Below are 19,582 nucleotides of genomic sequence, written 5' to 3'. Positions count from 1 at the left end.
CATGTCTTCCAGAGCCTACCTGAGAAATCGAAGGATAGGATGTTGTCTGTCCCCGGCTGCGTCTGCATCAGGTGCCTCTGGCTTACGCTTCAGAACTGCCTTCAAGAGGGAAGGGACTGCCACGGTTGAGCTGAGAAGCAGACTGCCCATCAGAGGTTCATGTCTGGGCAGAATGTAGAACACAAGAGTGCATAAGCCGAAAGAGTGGACACTTTCCTGGACAAAAGCCTGCCAACATCGAAGAAACTTTGTGTAAGAATGTGTATTTTATCGTAGTAAGTTGGGCGATACTATTATTTTTTGAATTAAAGGAACATAACCAAAGATTTTTAGAAGATATGAATCAGCTATCATCTTGCCTAGTCCAGTAGACATTGCAGAATTTAGTTTTATAATATAGATGTAGCTAAAAAAGAGAATTATTGTGTATTACGTGTAATATTTGTTAAATTGTCAATATTACCTAATCAATATATATTATGAAAGGGAATCTCATTATTGAACATGGCAGAAACAGGTGAAAAAGCTGCTAGAATTCATTTAACCAAAAGTGTGCGTGTGACACTGTTACATAGAAGAATGAAAATAAAATGTTCCGACCAGTGGTGTAGTTACAGTGAGGGCGTGGGGAGGGGCCAAATTTAAAAATCCCCACGGGGGAATCCACTTGAGGGGGTCCCAGAATGAGTGTCCGAAATTTGTTTTTACATTAGATATTATGCCATGTTGTCGAATGTCAAAATGCAAGGGCCCCTAAAGAGGTCAAGCTCCACGGGCCCCGAAATCTCTAGTTACGCCACTGGTTCCGACAAAATAATCAAAATAATAAACATATGATATAAAAATGACCCGTCTCAATATGTTGTATATATATATATCTTATTATATATTAGTTAAGTTTCCATTAGTTTGATTCCATACTGAACGAGGGACCACGGAATCTAATCTTTGATTTGAATGTACATATTTGACCAGTGTGTTTTCGTTCAATATATTATATACATAATCGATATTACTTCAGAACTTGGCTTATCTTTTTTTTACTGTGTACGATTTAAAGAGCGAAGTAAATCAACCTAACACAGCTAGATCAAGTTTGATTCCAGCCATAATGGCTTAAATGCGCCTGCATAACCACCCAATATATAGAGAGAAATAATAATCGCTTTGCGACAGCTCTCTCACTTTTATACAAAAAAACAAATAAAGTTATAAGAAAGTAGGAATGAAACAAGCAAAATATAAAAATACTTTTAAAAAAAAAACCAAGGCCAGTGTACGGGGAAGAACTCCACATTTACAACTACATATCTCAATAATGTAGAAGTTATTTTCCTTTTTCAATATCAAACAATAATTAATTACAAATAATTAATTGCTACTAGTAAATATTTTTCATCGATTCGTGGATTGTTAGGTACAATTAATACTTGTTTAAAGTTTCAAATTGATCAGAGAATGGGTGGCGGAGAAATTACGTGTACAATTATCGAAGGGGACAATACGCTAAATATTTAACCATATCTCTGAATACTGTAGAATCAATTTCCCTTGTCGGTATCAAACAAAATATATAGTAACCAGTAATTAATTGACTAGTTCGTTATTTTTTATTGATTCATGTCTTGTCTACGCCAAAATGAAAGATTGTGAAAAGTTTCAACTTGATCAGAGAACAGGAGTGGAAGAAATAACGTGTTTGAAATTTTTACCAGACAGACAGAGCTGATATAAGCTTTGTACAAAACAACGGGAAAGCAAAGAATATTTTAATGAAAAAATCACATTCTCCTATTTTGTTTTAATTGTTTGTCTTTTTTGTTACCTGATGATCTATGGCCATATCACAAGGTCCTCAGGGCTGTGAACATGGCCTAATTGATGTCATATAGGCCTAATGATTATCTAATTGATCTAATTGTTTTGTAAAGGGCCAATGTCATATTCAAATCCTCAAGAAAAAAAAATTATTACAAAAAATACATTCCTGTATGTAAGTTTCCTACACATGTGGTACACATGCGGAACCTTTCTGCAGTTCACGCGATAATATGAAAAACTACTTATTAATTGTTGTTTTAAATTTTTTCCACTTATATGCATACTAAAAACATTGAACATTTTTTTGTAGCTAGTATGACAGAACTTACTAAATTTAGCATACAATTGTAAAAAAATATTGTTTTCCCAAAAACTAAAACTGTTAGCATAAATGTGTTGAAAATATGGTAAATAGTCATCTCCCTTACTAAATAGCCTCCCATGTTTGTTACTATTAATAGTGAATAGTTGTTGAAGTGGTGTATTTTTATATACATAATGATCTTAAAAATGTATTTTTTGTGTGTGTGTTTTCAGAAAAGAAAAAAGTAGCCGTTGCATCACAACTTTGAACTCTAAAATATCATGATGCCGGATTTTCACTATATTTTCTATTTACGAGATCTAAACGGGACGGACGGACGGACACAAAACTAATAGCGTCTATTCCCCTTTCGGGAACCGCAAAATAAAAAAGAAGAAAAATGTCAACCGAGAGAATAGATCTAGATCTACATGCCGAGGTTGACCATCATGGCCCTGCCCTGATAAAAAGATATAGATTGAAGAGCTTTAGATAAATAACAACAATTGGGTCAAATATGTTTACCATGACGCCTGACACACATTACGTCAGATACACATCCAATGATTGTGTGTAGACGTGTCATTGACGAGTGTAACTACTAAATAGACACATGTGATATGGTTTAAAACTAGACTAAACATTTTGGCACTATTTTAATATATTAGAGTTAGGGCTATTTTTAGATTGTTTCCATTGTTGTTTTTAGGTTGTTTCCATAACTACATTAACTCTGTGACGAAACTTCCTGTTCAATGTCTTTAAGTTCATCTGCGTGTTTATGTGTAAGAGTGTAACGAATACTAATGGTCTTCATAAAGCATAGACATAGTTTTCTAAAATATGTAGATTCTAATTAATTTTGTACAAACAACAACAAAGTGTAAATGAGGTAAAATAAAATATTGTTTCTAGAAAATTAAATATTCACAAAGAATTACACCATTTTAAATGTTTAAAAGCTGACCTGTTAAATTGGGATTTTTTAAAATTTCCTTCTCACTACAATGTATATTAAAACTGTCAACAAGACATTCACGCTTGTCGGCTGGTAAAAGCACCAACAAAAACACATTTCTTTGAGCTTCCATAGAAACTAAAGACAGTTCTTTAGAAAAAATTCATATATTAAGGACTTCGATCTTGTACGTACATGTGTCTACAACAGAGGACAATAGACAACCAAATGATGGTCAAGTTTGGACAATTTCTGGACCATGTTAACCTTAATTGTTGTGAAAACATGGAGCTTATATGGTATATTACAATGAACATTAGAACTAAAACAGAAAGATTTTGAAAAGCTCCTTCATCCCACTTTCGGTCAGAGTGTTACAAGATCATCTGTCGTCATCGAGAACTACATAGAAGTCTAATTCATAAAGCGCTGTTTTGTGAGTGTGGATGTGTTTCGTGTGTGAATGTTGTTTGTATTAGCATCGATAATGTTATTGTTACAGTAGTTACTCTGAGGTAGTCAATTGTAGTCAAACTGAATTTTCATTTGATTGGATCAATAAAAAATTATCTTATCTTATCTTATCTTAAATGATTGTGCCTTTTGTATTTGATATGAATCCTTCAGTATTCACATATACGGCTAAATATGTAGGTTTCGTCAGCTTAGATAAGTGTACATATTTATTTCTCCCAAACCCATTCTATAATCAAGTTAAGACTTTTAACAATTATTTATTGTACCTAACATAACACGATTCAATTTTAAAAATTAACTATTTCATTAAATCGAATAATCGAAGTAACTTCTACATTATTGGGAGATATAGTTGTAAGTGCGGAGTTCTAAGCCTTTTTCTTTTTAAGGATTTAAAAAAAAAAATATTTTTTTTTGCTACAAATAATTTTGTTTGTCATTTCAATGCTGAGGGCTAGGGGAATATAAAAACAGTATTTCAGTTTCCGATGTTTTGAATGTTTCGGATGTTACTTCAGAATTGAAGATTATTACATCCTAGTCCAAATCTTTTTTTTTATAGAGGCTGGCAAGGTTTCAAACCCACGACCATCGAAACTATAGCTCGGAGTGTATTACACACGACCAGTAGATAAACTTCCAGTTATATTTCAAACGTTTCACATATCCTTTGCCCAATCAGAATAGAAGATATGACACTCATTGATTGGTTGATTCCGAAGATTAAGAGAATTTCAGTCCCAGCTGTGGCCTACATATTTTGTCACGTCCAACACAGTCAAAACCGATGTCTGACGGTGGTCGATTAAAGTTTCTTTTTTCGCTGTTTACGATGGTCTTCGGAAATAGTTTCAAGACTAAGACTAAGACTGCTTTATTGATCATTACGGAAATTTGTTGTGATTACAAGGACTCGTTTCTCATATAAAGACAACACAACAGAAAAATACACATAAATACAACAGACAACATAAAGAGTTCATTCAGCGACTACGCACAGGTATCTTGGTGCATTTCATGTTCCCTGATCAATGAGTGGCAGTGATAGAGTCTGACCGAGTGAGGTACGAACGAGTTTTTGTACCGCTCCGTTCTTGTTTTGATTGACAGCAGTAGCCCACTTCGCGACGACCTGGCGTAGTTCTGATGGAGCGGGTGGCCGTTGTCTTCCAAAATTTTTTCGATTTTTCTTAGGCACGTTTGTTCAAAAAGTTCCTTTAAATGTGGTAATGTTGTGAGTGTAATTTTTGATGCTTTTTTAATGATGTTTTCTAGACGTTGCAACAGTTTAGATGAGGCGTTGCCTTGCCAACAACTTATTCCGTATGTTAGCAGATTTTGTACAGTAGCGCCGTAAAATGTCTCAAGGATCTTCTTGTTTAATTTAAAACTGTTGAGTTTGTATAGAAAAAAGAGTCGCTGGGCTGTTTTCTTTGTCAGAGTTCCAAGGTGGTCTTCCCATGAAAGCTTGTTGTTGATGATAACGCCTAGATATTTATATGCCTTTACTTGTTCTATAGATGTAGTGTTTATTTGCAGTTCACGTATAGTTTGTTTTTTCTTTCTAAAATCTATTATAAGTTCTTTAGTTTTTGTTACATTCAGTTCTAGAAAGTTGTCGGTGCACCAGTTTGTAAACTCTTCTATCGAGCTTCGATACTGAGTTTCGTCTCCTGAAATAAGACCGACTATGGCAGTATCATCAGCGAATTTAATGAGTTTAACTGAGTCATAGATGCTTCTTAAGTCATTAGTGTAAAGAGTGTATAGTACAGGAGAAAGTACACAACCTTGTGGAGCACCCGTACATAGTACTCGAGTTGACGATTTGGTGTTGTTGACTTTAACATACTGGGGCCGTTGGGTTAAAAAGTTTAGAACCCATGCTTGTAAGTAAGGGCTTACATTTAAGTTACTCAGTTTGTTTATCATTAGATGTGGCTGTATGGTATTGAAAGCCGAGGAGAAATCTACGAAGAGGACTCGTGAATATGTTTTGGGTATATCGAGATGCTTATAAAGCTGGTCCAAAAGCAATAGAATGGCATCCTCAGTTCCTCTAGCTGCTTTGTATGCAAATTGGTGAGGGTCTAGGCTGTTATTGACTTTTGCTACAAGTTGTTTAAGCATATATTTTTCAAAACATTTCATAACAATAGGTGTTAGTGCTACTGGGCGGAAATCATTTAAGCAATCTATTTTTGGTTTCTTAGGCACTGGTATGATTTCTGAAGTTTTCCAGATGTTTGGAATTACGCACGTTTGCAATGACTGGTTAAAGATATGACATAAGATAGAAGAAATTTGCTCCGCACATAGCTTGATCAGCTTGCCACTAATTTTGTCTGGTCCAGAAGCTTTTGTTACGTCTACTCTTTTAAATAACAAGGTCACTTCATCCTCAGATACAAAATTGACGTAGGGCTCTTGTTTTCCTTTGGACAGAGTGTTGAAAAGTTCTTTGTGTAGATCAACAAAATCTTCTTTGTCAAAACGAGAATAAAAATAATTTAGTTCGTTGGCGAATTTCTCATCATCAGCCACTAAAATTTGTTCTCGTTTTGAGGCGCAGCCTGTTGTTTTCTTTAATCCCTCCCAGCATTGTTTTGAGTTGTTCTTGGCAAAGATATTCTCAATTTTTTCTTTGTATGTTTTTTTCCCTTCAATTATTGCTTTCCTCAGTTTATTTTTAGCATTGCTAGCCTTATACTTTGTTTTCTTTTCAGTAATAAGGTGTTTAATTTTTTTGGTCATCCAGGGCTTATTGTTTCCATAGACTTGTATTGTTTTTGTTGGAATTGTTAACTCCTCGCAGAATGATAGATATGAGTTAACAGTTTCTGTTAGTTCGTTTATGTCTGGACAGTTCTCAATAAAGATTTCCCAGTTAGTTTTCTCAATGCATCCTCGTAGTTTTTCTACAGCCTCTTCAGACCACATCTTGACCGTTTTTATAACTCTCTTTGTAGTTTTAAGAGTAGGTTTGTAATTTGGTATAAGAAGGAGCAATACATGGTCAGATTCTCCAAGTGGGAACAAACTTTTACATTTGTAAGCCTGCTTAATGTTTACGTAGCATTTGTCGAGCGTTCTGCCCTGCCTTGTTGGGAGGGAGACATACTGGCAATAGTTTGACAGTGTGTTGTCAATATTTAGGTTGTTGAAATCTCCAGTTACGATACAAACAGAGTCCGGGTGTTTTGATTGTACATTGTGAAGCACATCAAAAATTATTTCCGTGTCCCTCGCCTTTGCAACGGATCACCAGCTGTCTCTTTAAGAAGATGCCATGTTTTCTCTATGCCAGTCTAGGCATGCTGCCACCCGAGCAATCTTACAAAGAGTTTCAGTGAGGAGCCTCTGTTACACCGTCTTCTCTAATAAACTCGACAAAAAATAAATATATAAAATTGCTTTTGGCACGCGAACCTTTAAAAATTATATCTCTGTGAAAGTAGTGTAGAAATTAAATGTCTCTATTTTGTATTTAAAAAGCTTATATTAGCTCAGTCCGTCTGTCTGTCTGGGTGGATTCTTTTACACGTTTTGTCTCCCACCTCCGAAATTCTCGGAACTAGTTGAAACTTTGCACAGTTATTCATTGTCGATGTAAACACACTAATCAATCTAAAAATTAACCAATTAATAAATTAATTAAAGGAGACGCGGTGGCTGAACGGTAAAGCGCTTGGCTTCCGAACTGGGAGTCCCGGGTTCGAATCCTGGTGAAGACTGGGATTTATAATATCGTGATCTTTTGGGCGCCTCTGAGTCCACCCATCTGTGATGGGTACCTGACACTAGTTGGGGAAAAGTAAAGGCGGTTGGTCGTTGTGCTGGCCACCCTCCGTAACAGTAGGCGACAGAAACAGATGATCTTTACATCATCTGCCCTATAGACGACAAGGTCTGAAAGGGAAACTTTTTTTAAAATTAATTAGTGGTAATTAATTCATTTGGTTTTTTATAGAATAAGGGGGGTAAACCTTGCAATATTGAAATACATGGAAGCAATAAAACGCTGCTTTACCTTCACTCAACATGAGCTTATTTTCCTTTTGTGTAAGGAAATAATATATTTAAAAAAATTAACTACAATTAGGCTACATTTTATGATTGTGTTATGTGTGTACTTTTAGTTTAGTTGTTTTTTTTAAAGGCTAAATATTTCTTTACTAAACAGAAACTTCCACACTACCACAAATGTACAAGTAAAAACAAGCCTACCACAAAAAATGCTGCGGCTGTGACCTTTCCTGTCACCTTGAAAACAATTTTCAACATTGATGAGCAGACGATAAAGAAATATGGCGCGACAATGATAAAGATGGCTGACCATACCCACGTGACGTTCGTAGAGTCTGGCCACATCTTGGCATGGCTGAAGCTGCCATTTAAAAACGACTCGATTGTCCAGTTGGATAATTTTGGGCGGATGTAAAATGTAGTAGCCAACAAGCTGAGTCTGGACAGTGTCGCGGAGGCGAGCACAAGGAGGAAGGAGAGGATCATGAAAGCTATTTTGAGAACCACTTGCGCCGTGTACGCCGTCTGCGTTTCGGAGTATGACGTCATGTCCTCGCCAGGATTTGCGTAGAAGGCATCCCATCGTCTTTTTTTAGGTCTGAAAATAAATGCAGTTATGAAAGGAATTGTGATGGCCAGCAAATTAGCTTTAAAACTATAATTAAAAAAAAACAAACTATAATGAATCTAGGCTTACCTGACACCTCTGAACACCCAGAGGAGGACAAAAAGGAGGACAAAATCTTACAAAGGAGGACAAAACCTTACAAAGGAGGGCAAAACCTTACAAAGGAGAACAAAACCTTACAAAGGAGGGCAAAACCTTACAAAGGAGGGCAAAACCTTACAAAGGAGGACAAAACCTTACAAAGGAGAACAAAACCTTACAAAGGAGGACAAAACCTTACAAAGGAGGACAAAACCTTACAAAGGCGGAAAAAACCTTACAAAGGCGGACAAAACCTTACAAAGGAGGACAAAACCTTACAAATGAGGGCAAAACCTTACAAAGGAGGACAAAACCTTACAAAGGAGGGCAAAACCTTACAAAGGAGGACAAAACCTTACAAAGGAGGGCAAAACCTTACAAAGGAGGACAAAACCTTACAAAGGAGGACAAAACCTTACAAAGGAGGACAAAACCTTACAAAGGAGGACAAAACCTTACAAAGGAGGACAAAAAAAAAGGTAAACTTAAGATACTAGGCTTACAATGTATAAATGGGCATTGTCATTACCAGAGGGCAGACGATGTGAAGGCCATCTGTTTCTATGGTCTACGGTTAACGAGCCAGCACAACGACCAACCGTCTTAACTTTTCCCCCAACTGATATCAGGTACCCATTACAGCTGGGTGGACTCAAAGGCGCCCAAAGAACTCGAAATTAAAAATCCCTGTCTTCATCAGGATTCGAACCCGGCACCCCCGGCTCGGAAGCCAAGCACCCTACCGCTCAGCAACCGCGTCTCGTAATTACTGTATTGAGTATCATATTTCACAGACGAAGTGACTCTTCGCATTAGCTCTAATAGGCCTACACGTGTCAGACATGTAAATCCATTTTGTATGTACTCATAGTAAAATAGCTCAGCACTTTAAGGCTGGGGCGTAACTAGGAATTTTCCACCGTTTGGGGGCCCAGGGGGGAGGGGGACTTGACCTATTTGGGGGCCAATCCATTTTGCGTAATATTTAATTTTTAATGTAAAAAACACTCATTTGGGGACCCCCATTAAAAGATTTTTAAATCCCCCCTCGATTCCCCCACCCTAGCTACGCAGCTGCTTTAAGGGTTAAGAAATGTGCGCATTTCGTCATATATAATGCAGCTCCGGATCTACGGTAGTGCGTCAAACAAACCAAGGCCTTACCCTCCACAAAATTTACAAAAAAATACATTTTTTAACTAAAGCATGCATATTAAATATACAAGTCCTCCATTTCTTTCTTTCAAATTCTGGCGCGTGCTTTTAGATAAATATAAGTAATAGTATTGTTCTAACCCTGCCTTGCACACCGCCGTCCAAGCTGTTACAGAAGATGCGCACTGTTAGAGACTAGACTAGGAAGGATGTTTACATTAGGAAGAAGATAACGGACTTCCGCCCAAGTCTAGAGCTGATGCTCATGACAGATGCTGTTCTATGCATTTGAGATGTCCCAATGTAAATAAACATCTATATCGTTGAGTCGCCTCCCCTTAGAATTGTTACAGTATAAATAAGTGGGATTTTATTAAAGCTTTCAAAAAGTGTAGGGACCTCCATAAAAAGAAAATCCTACCCCAGGGTCTCCACTTACTTAAATCCGGCCCTGTTAATGTAGTTTAAAATATAGCTTTAAAAAAAGAATACATTAGTGGTTACATAAAACTTACTTCAGTAACGTGTCTGTATCCGAGCCCTTGGGGACTTGTGAATGCCTTCTCCTTTGGTTTGATTCTGGAGTTTTCTGATGGTTGCTGCTGGCACTAGACTGAGCGTTGTACTCACTGACATAATCCGAATCTAAATCGTAATCCGGATCTCTTTCTATTGAGTCTGAAAAACCTAGATTCGAGTATCCTTCTTTCCCACTAGGGTTTATAGAGGAGCGTCTTCTCTCTCCACTTCTATGGAGCGGAGGGTCTGGTATAAATTTGGCCATGTTCAAGACCTGGTCATCTTGCTGACGCTGAAATCGTAACAAGTTGCTAACGTCTATTCTGTTGCCTTTCTCACCAGTTGCCTGGAGTCCATCTTTGCTGATACAGTTCCTCAGCAGACCGTCGGGAAATGACATGAAGGGAGAGAAGCAATGGGTCGTTCCGTTGGCCTAAATATAGATTACATCAGTAAAATGACGTAGAGTATCGATAACAAGAAAAAAAATTGATAACATAAATTGTGGATGGGATGTCCATAGGTACCTACCCGTAAGCACATTTGTTCTGTGTTATTACTAATTACTTTAAAAAAAATAATTTAGACCTATATCTATATCAGTAATGCTATTGGGATTGTTGTTTTTTTTATATAGAACGCTTCTAAAAGGAAGTGAAAATGACGTAAGACATTTTTGAAAAGTAGATTTATTGGAAAAGAACAAATATTGTTTTAAAAATACGGAATTCGTGATATTTTTTGTAAACAAATCCATTATATATAGACTGCGTCCTTTTGGGAAAATACTGAAAATAAAATACGTGTTTTGATAGAGCTTGTGTTTTTTTCTCGAGGGACGGTCGTCAGGTGGCGAATCTTTCAAAAACCCATTTTAGTGAGCACCTAGGAGGTAAAAGGAACCTGTGTACGAAATTTCATGGGGTTATGTTTAAGAGATTTTGGGATCAATAAATGTGTCAGTCAGTGGTATTTGTACATCTTGCTACGCCACTGAACTAAGTCCCACTTGTACATCTTGCTACGCCACTGAATTTAGTCTCACCTGCACACCTTTCTACGCCACTGAACTTGGTCCTACTTGTCCATCTTTCTACGCCACTGAATTTAGTCTCACCTGCACACCTTTCTACGCCACTGAACTTGGTCCTACTTGTCCATCTTTCTACGCCACTGAATTTAGTCTCACCTGCACACCTTTCTACGCCACTGAACTTGGTCCTACTTGTCCATCTTTCTACGCCACTGAATTTAGTCTCACCCGCACACCTTTCTACGCCACTGAACTTGGTCCTACTTGTCCATCTTGCTACGCCACTGAACGTGTGTAATGGTGAAATAACTGTGTTTTAAAAATCCCATCACATCCTGACCTAGTAGCCATAGTTCAATAAAGTCACAAAATACTCTCGAGCGTATGACTTTTGCTAAGATTTTATTTAAATCATTATTTTAACTAAACGTCCTCAGGTCATTCTAATAATGGTACCTAAGAGAGGTTGGCTGAAACACGTCACATTGTTGAGGAGTCTCTATTAAACACAGTTTGGGAACCTTTATCCCAGTGATTAGATTTGTATGAAATGTTCCTGGTTTAGATCCCTTTTCTGGCTAATCTCAAAACTATGAGTAGAAATTTCCATAAAAGATTTTTTAAGGAACAAAGTAAAGTAGGTCAGCTGATAACAAAGAGCTTATTTCAATAAACCAAGGAAGCGTTGTCAAAATAAACTTTTATAGTCTACAGAGTATGTATATAGTTATTATTATTACTATAATGCCTGCCAAAAAAAAAGAAATTCCCACAGTGCTAAGATAATATACAGAATCTTGTCATCTCAAACCTAGCAGTGCCATAGTAAGTAAGTAAGTAGACATAAAGTAGGCCTATAAACAAGACATAATATGAGAAAAACTGGCGGAATAATTTTTCTGATACGAATTTTACCCCCCCCCCATCCCACCAAAAATGTTTTCGTCTAAATAATTACAAGTACAGAACACATTTTAAACAAAACTATAAAACTAGGTCATCCAAGAACAAAGAGATGTCATTTCCAGGTTGACATCTGAATGAAATGTCAGTTCGAAGCCATTTATGGCCCGTGACCAACAGATAGGATCTCTCCCAGTGGCTAACTTTCAGCGACCTTTCTACCATTTTCTTCTAGCCAGCTTTTTGCTGCTGAGCTGTGAGCTCTTACAGACAGTGCCAAGGAAAAATAGTGTGCTGTTTTCTTCAGTTGTTCAGCACTGCCGTACAGGGTGTTGGTTCTATTAGGCTGTAGTGGTAGTAGGGTCTGCCTAAGGTGGATTAAGATTCAAAGCATTCAAAGAGGTTTTACGGTTTCACGGTTTTATAATGGTGGGCGCAGTGTCTACAAAGAGTTAGGTGTGAGCCTTATGGGATTTTTTTTTTTGTTAAGGTGGTAATTTAAAGGTGTATGTCTTGGCGGGTTTCCTGGTCTTACTTGGAAGATTATAGATTGCTTTTTGCGGGGGAGGTATTAATACTGGTTAGTTTGTTTGGCATCTTCATTTCTCTGTATATGGTTTTCTGATGCCCATTGGTTGAACCACTTCTCTTTCTGATTGTTGGCTAGCATTAACCTTAGGGTAAGGTAGTTAACAGGTCTATCTGGTTCTTCCATAGATGACCCCGCCTTTGAAGTTTATCTGCCTTTTCATTTCCCATTATGCCTATGTGTCCATGGATCCACTGTAACGTGATTGTGATTATATTATAAAGCCTGAGGAAACCCCCAAGCCTAGACTAAATGTCAACTTCTCCCATCCTATCAATGATCATTTAATCACCTCAATATCAGGATCCTGTAAATCTAATTAAGCCTCACTTGGTTTCCCCAGCTAAAGTGAGGCCGGAGATCAAGCCCCATCTACACCGCCTGTCACGAGTAGTTTAGAGAGTAATTTTTTTTTTTACTTTATGAACTTGTACACAAAAAGAGAGCGCGTTCTTCATGGCGCTACGCTACAATCTTTTATCTTGATTGGCGCATCCTGTTGATAGTTGCTTTTTTTTTTTTTTTTTTTTGCCATTTTGTAATTATTGACATAAGGCCTCTTTTTGGTTCGGAAAAAATTCTTGGCTTTTAAGCTAGTGGTTAGTCCTAGACTTATTCTTTGTTATGATTCTCTGACCCCTAGAGTCTTGTTGTTTATTTTGATAGAAGCCAGCGTTAGTGTATATCACAGTTCAGAAATATCCGTCTCAGTCCTTGATTACCATTGTAAGTGTTAGCGTTTCATTAAAGCTCCACTTTTAGACCTTGCGATCTATAGGGCATATGATGTTAAGGTCATCTGTTTCTTTGGCCAACGGATAACAACCATGGTGTTATGTGGCCATATAAATATATATTTATATATATATAGTAGTATTAAATTCATTATAATTTTATTTGAAATCCTCATCCACATAGTTACTTTGTGTACGACTGTGTATGCGTGGTGTGTCTGACAGGCTAAACCTATGGCTTAATATAATTGAAACTCATTCAGGAAAAAATAACTTGTACTCAACACAAATAATATTAATGTTATAATTAAAGTCAAAGTCCTCCTTTCAGACTTTGCAATCTATAGGGAAGATGATGTAAAGGCCATCTGTTTCTTTGGCCAACTGTTAACGAGCAGGGTGTCATGTGGCCAGCACAACGTCCAACCGCCTTTTCTTTCCCCAACTAAAGTCAGGAACCCATTAGCGTTGGGTGGATTCAAGGGCGCCCTAAAAATCCCGAAATTCAAAATCCCAGTCTTCCACCAAGACTCGAAACCAGGGCCCCCGTGTTCGGGAGCCAAGCGCTCAACCACTCAGCCACCGTGTTATAATTACAAATACACTTAAACATTTGATATTTTTAGAAAAATATAAAACTTAAGCACAGACATCACCACAAAACTTTGAGAACGTCGCCACCACAGCGCGGATGAACATCATGGCGTATTAACTCTTTATGCCCGTAATTATTTCTTTTCTTACGTTCTGACAGAATTGTTCCTTTTCAATATCTGTACATTCTACCCTGTAATAATTAAACTTAAATAACAGCTTTGTTTGTAATCAGGAAACGTTACTTTTGGTATAGAACTATAGGGAAATACATGCTCTTTATATTAACTCTTTCTCTCCGTAATTATTTTTTCACATTCTGACAGAATTCTTCATTTTAATCATTACAACTTTACTACCATGTTATGATTAACCTTTAATAACTTTTTCGCATGTTATCAGAAAATGTTTTAGTTGGTATAGAGCAGGGGCGGACTGGCTATATGGGCATTCGGGCAAATGCCCGGTGGGCCGGTACCCAAATGGGCCGCTAGTGTCACCTAAAGGTCCACATGAATGCCACTTTGGTACGTATTAAATTGTTAATGGCTTTATAACATTCTCTGAGCGTCGTGTTTAAAAAAAATCGTTTATAGACTCTACATTGTAGGTCCTTGTCACAACGTGTGTTGTGGTGCCGGGGATTTCACTTGAATTAAAATATTTGAATAAATGACGATCTAGGAATCACAATAAAAGATTCTTTGCTAAAACACAACTCTGGAACTTTATTTAAATATAAAACGTAAGTACAGCTTATGTACAAGTTACAGATCAATAAGCACAAAAAACATTACAAAGGCTTTAAATCAGAGCTCTTAGAAAACGTGACTGTCTACTAGGAAATTCTTTTATCGACTGGCGTTCTTTCTACTCTCGTCAATTCTCTGGCGCTCAAATGTCTTTATTTATTTTCAAATCAACCAATAGATTTGCAACATCGTAATTACGTCTCGGGTAAAACCTGAGGCGCTGTCAAGGATCTAGATTTGTGGGGTAATTCCTGAGGCTCAGTCAAGGGTTTATATTTCTATTTACACATAAGCTTTTAAATGTGAAATATACAAATAAATCTATAATGGCATATGTGACAGTCCTAAATAGTTCTAATACTAATTTAATTTAAGACATTTTCCAAAATAATGTAATAGCCTACATCCTTAGAGAAGTGCAACTTGTAAGCTTCATATTTTTAGGGCCTACACACTTAGCGATGAAAAGGCAACATGGGGCCTTTCTGTCTTATAAAGATATAGAGTATGCGTACGTACAGTTATAGATACATAATTAAACTTAACATAACGATTTTGAGAACAGATAAGCCTAGAATTGGAGGCCCATCGTATGGTATACAATTTATGGGCCGAAGTGTATAGACATGCCTGGGCCGATTTTGACACCCAGTCCACTCCTGGTATAGAGTTAAAGGGGAATGCATGCTCTTTTTCTAGAGCACAAAGTAAAGTTTATAAAATAAATTAAACATTAATTTTATTAAATGAGGTCAAATCAACGATGGTATCGTAATTAGGAGAGAAAGAGTTAAAACACAAATACAAGTTTATAAAAACCCAAAATTATTTTAATTTAAAGGGATCAAATCAACGATGTTATCGTTAATTAGGAGATAAAGAGTTAAAGACGAGATCGCAATCAACTTTTAAGCTTGCTCTTTCACATCTTCACAACGTGCAAGTATTCTGTCGTCTACGGGGGAGCCAATCCCTATTATGGACTTCTCCACAAGGGCGCCAGTTTAAGGCATTAAGAGCAGAAAATCTTTGACCACTTGGATAAAGCTCTTTAATTTAAAAAAAAAAATTAGAATCACAGCAAGGACCCCATGAACACCTAAGGCTTTTCTCTCAATTGTCAGGAATGAGGCCCCTGCAAATACATTTTTTTTTTTTATCTTGGTCTTTCTTCTAATTTTTTGTCTTTGTTGGTTGTCTCAATCAGTACAATAAACTATTGAGTTGGTTTATATTTTTACAAAGCTTATAACAATTCACTCTGTCTATTTCTCAGACGCCAATCTCGGATCAAGCTGAAATTTGGTACAATTATTTCTCTTACCTGACAACAGAAGAATCAATTTTAAAAATTAAACAATTAATTAAGTATTGGTAATAAATATTACTTTGTTTGGTATCTCAAACATAGGAAAGAAATAGTACTTGACTGAAGTGGTGGTATAAGCTGAATTAGTCCCCTTTATATTAGGCTGCCGTCTTAGGCTTAGTGAACCCAAACACCTAGAAACAAGAGAGATAACTATACAATCACATGTTCATAGATTCTTCGCTAGCAGAGTGGTTACAGCGTTGGCTTAATAAGGCTATAGCCCACAAGTTTGTCGTTCATGTCCATCCCTCTTTTTTTTTAAATACATTTTCCCCCCTTTCCTAATGGTCCAGACAAGTGATAGAATCATAGCGTATTGACCACGCTAAAATCAAGAAATAGCGCTAAACAAAAACAATTGTTAAAAATATTTCTAATCGTACAGATTTATTATTGTAAGTCTAGATCTATTACAAATTTAATTAAATGACTGATCCAAACTAATTGATACACATATTCTAAAATTATTTTTTAAACTATTAAGTTGGTTTGTACTGTATCTTACTTTGGTAAATTCTATGAGTATACTTACACTGGGAGGCGAATAGTATCGCTCATGGAAACATGGTTCCTCTAAATCAAAATCACAGACGCAGCCATATTCATTCGCCATAGCATATAGACCTATCCCAAAAACTTCACAAAGAAATGAAAACTCTCAGCGTCCAAATTCTTATCAATAACTTTAATCATTTCCCATGTTTATTTTTAGAATTTAAAACACATTGTAAATAGAATAGTAAAAATCATTAGGCCTATGGCAGTAATAATAGCGCGGCAGATAATCGCATTTTTGTGTTTTAGCCAGCTGAATGTAGCCTACATACTACAACAATGACTTGCACTTGGTATTTCAATAAGATATTTTGGTGGTATGAAATAAAACAAATACACAACAGCATTATTTTTATACGAGAGTGCACATCTCGATTGTTATAGGCCTAACAAGGGGCTGTGAATAAAGATCTCGTCACATAAATGTTCACATTTCATTTGAAAGTGACCCACACACACACATACTTTAAAAAAAAAAATAAACATTCATTTATTTTGTAATCTCACCCCCTTCTCCTTGCTGTTCTGAGCTCGTAAAGGGCATGTTGAACGAGTCCGTTCGGGGCAGATGTGCTGAAATTAATGCTATTCAATTTGGGCGGGAATTTGGTTTTACAGATTTTACTATGAGGGCGCGAGAGTATGTTACCTTCAGACACACGCGTACAAACACATACACATCAGAAGACTGAAACGCTGACGTTTTGGTCTTGAGGTTAGGATAGCCACGCCTAGGCTTGATTACGTCAAAGTAAGAATTTCCTAATGAGAAAGGGAAACGAGCGCCCCGTGTAAATCTACCAAATCACCCCTTCCCACCCCCACATTCATTATCTTCACTATGAACGTAATAAGTAATGACCTAAAATAGTCTCTTCCTGATGCAGGTCTACTGCCTAGTTTATATTCATGGCCTACGTTACAGGAGGGTGTCCTTGTCCGACGTCTAAACTCTCCACATATTTCTCTCTTTCTTTTCCTTATTATTTTATTTTGTCCATTTATCTATTTATTTTTGAAGAATAAGCTTTAAGCCTAGTTAACTTTCATTTTGTTTGACAGGCATTTTAAGGGTTAATAGAGTCAGTGCCCTTTGTTTGAGAAGTTTTGCATAAAAATTATTTTAATTTGGGGCGGAGGTTTTAGTTAATCTGGGACAAAATGTCAGTATGTTTAGTTGTTTATTTAATGCAGTCATTTTACATTTTATACCCCCCCCCCCTTTTTTTTGTTCCTGTTGTAAGGCTGGTCATTCTGGTCATTGTTTTGGATGATCAGAAATTGTTTAATTTATACCAAGGTGGACAACTCGGATGCTTCGGGGCGTCCTTTTGAACGATGGAACACATGTTTTTATGAAAAGCAAATTAATGAGCTTAACACCAAAGGGCCTTAAGAAACTATCTCTTTTTCTGTCAACAGCTTTCAAGCAATCTGTCGTTCGTTTCTCTCTCTCTCTCTCTCTCTCTCTCTCTCTCTCTCTCTCTCTCTCTCACACTATGTATATATATGGTGACCGCTCGCTTCATCCCCGGTCATTTAATTTCAAATGACCTGGGATGAAATGACATACATATATGTCTGTGTATGTTTGTTTGTCCGTGGAACACTTAAAACGTGGTGGCCGAGTTGAAAGCGCTTTGCTTTCATAACGAAATGTAATGAGTTTAAATCGCGGTGAAAATTGAATTTCTTCTTTGGGATTTTTTGTATTTATTTATTACTGTATATACGTTTTTGAGTCAACCTAGCTTTCATGGATGTCTGATCATTGTTGATGAAGAATAAACAGAGGATGTCATTATTCTGGCCACATGACATCCTCGGTAACTGTCGGCCATGGTGACAAATGAGTTTTAATTTATGGATATCATTGATAGTGAAAGGGTGAGAGTCGGACTAGTCATTAACCCACAAGTAGCCGCCTACAAGTTAATATGCAGTGTCTACATATTCCTTATAGCGTCTGTGTTTTTTTATGTGGTTATCTTTAATTAAATTCATCTCATTTTAATCCATTAGCATTGAGACTTGTTGAAACTGCAGTAATGTGACTCGTTGTGTGACAGTTTCATTCCAAAACCTCGCGTATTAATTATTTTGAAATAATGCAGATCAGCTATATAGGGGAGATAATTACAAAAAAAAAAAAAAAAAAACACGATTGTTTCTATTTTATACTCGTCTGCAATTTAAAATTAGTAAAACTAATTATCTAGGTCAGTGATGGGTAAACGCTTTGAGGAGCTGGCCAAAAGAAAAAACTAAAGGGAAAATTCTGGCAGGCCAATTTTTTTTTCTTAATTAAGAAAATACATAAATTAAGAATCAGATTAATGACAAAATGTAACTGTTCGCGGGTAGTTTTGATTGAAAATCCCAAGAAATCCATATACAGTTTCACTTTTTGTGTGGATGGAGAGCCTGTTCTGTAGACACATACTTGCCTAGATACACCGCAGCAAAAAATATTTCTAATCGTACCAGGTAAAAGTAGCGCCAGCATGGGTGTTATAGAGTAGACAGTCTTTCTCCGTATAGCTTGGATTTACAGATCTTCACGAGTGATTACACATTTTGCCCACTTACTATTATTCATTGTTCCTAACAAAACATGAATCAATAAAATAAATTAATTAATTCATTAATGGTTATTAATTAAATTTGTTTGATATAGAAAGGGGGAAATAAATCGTATAGTATTGAGAGATATGGCTGTAGAGGTGTAGTTCTTTCCTCTATATAAGCCTTTTTTGTTTAAGTATTTTTTTTAACAAAGCTTATATCAACTGTCTCTGTCTGTCTATCTGTCTGGTAAAATTAGTGCATTAATTACTGGTAATTAATAATTCTGTTTGATGCCAACTAGGGAGATTCATCCTTCAGCATTCACAGATATGGCTAAACTTTGAAGGTTTTGTCCGCTTAGATAATTTTGAACCCTATTTCGCCCACACGCATTCTCGGATCAAGTTGATACTTTAAACAATTATTTACCTATCAAAACATGAACCAATTAACAAATTAAACAATTAGTCAATTAATTATTGGAAATTAATTACTTTGTTTGATATCCAATAA

At 36.5% G+C, this 19,582-nt stretch overlaps 1 protein-coding gene across 1 annotated transcript; it reads right to left on the bottom strand.

Annotated features, from left to right (window-relative positions):
• On the bottom strand, nt 1–16,624 carry LOC106066648 (chitin synthase-like). Its single transcript, XM_056013973.1, has 4 exons — nt 16,479–16,624; nt 9,966–10,402; nt 7,788–8,184; nt 1–228 (listed from the first exon to the last, which is right to left on the bottom strand). Exons 1-4 carry the CDS (start codon nt 16,557–16,559, stop codon nt 16–18), a joined length of 1,128 nt encoding a protein of 375 aa, XP_055869948.1. The 5' UTR covers nt 16,560–16,624; the 3' UTR covers nt 1–15.
• Nucleotides 16,625–19,582: the final 2,958 nt, after the last annotated feature.

Source organism: Biomphalaria glabrata, chromosome 16 (genome assembly GCF_947242115.1).
Source record: "Biomphalaria glabrata chromosome 16, xgBioGlab47.1, whole genome shotgun sequence".
Lineage (NCBI taxonomy): Eukaryota > Metazoa > Mollusca > Gastropoda > Planorbidae > Biomphalaria > Biomphalaria glabrata.
The sequence above is the reverse complement of the archived record's forward strand: the minus strand, read 5'-3'. Positions and strand labels throughout refer to the sequence as shown.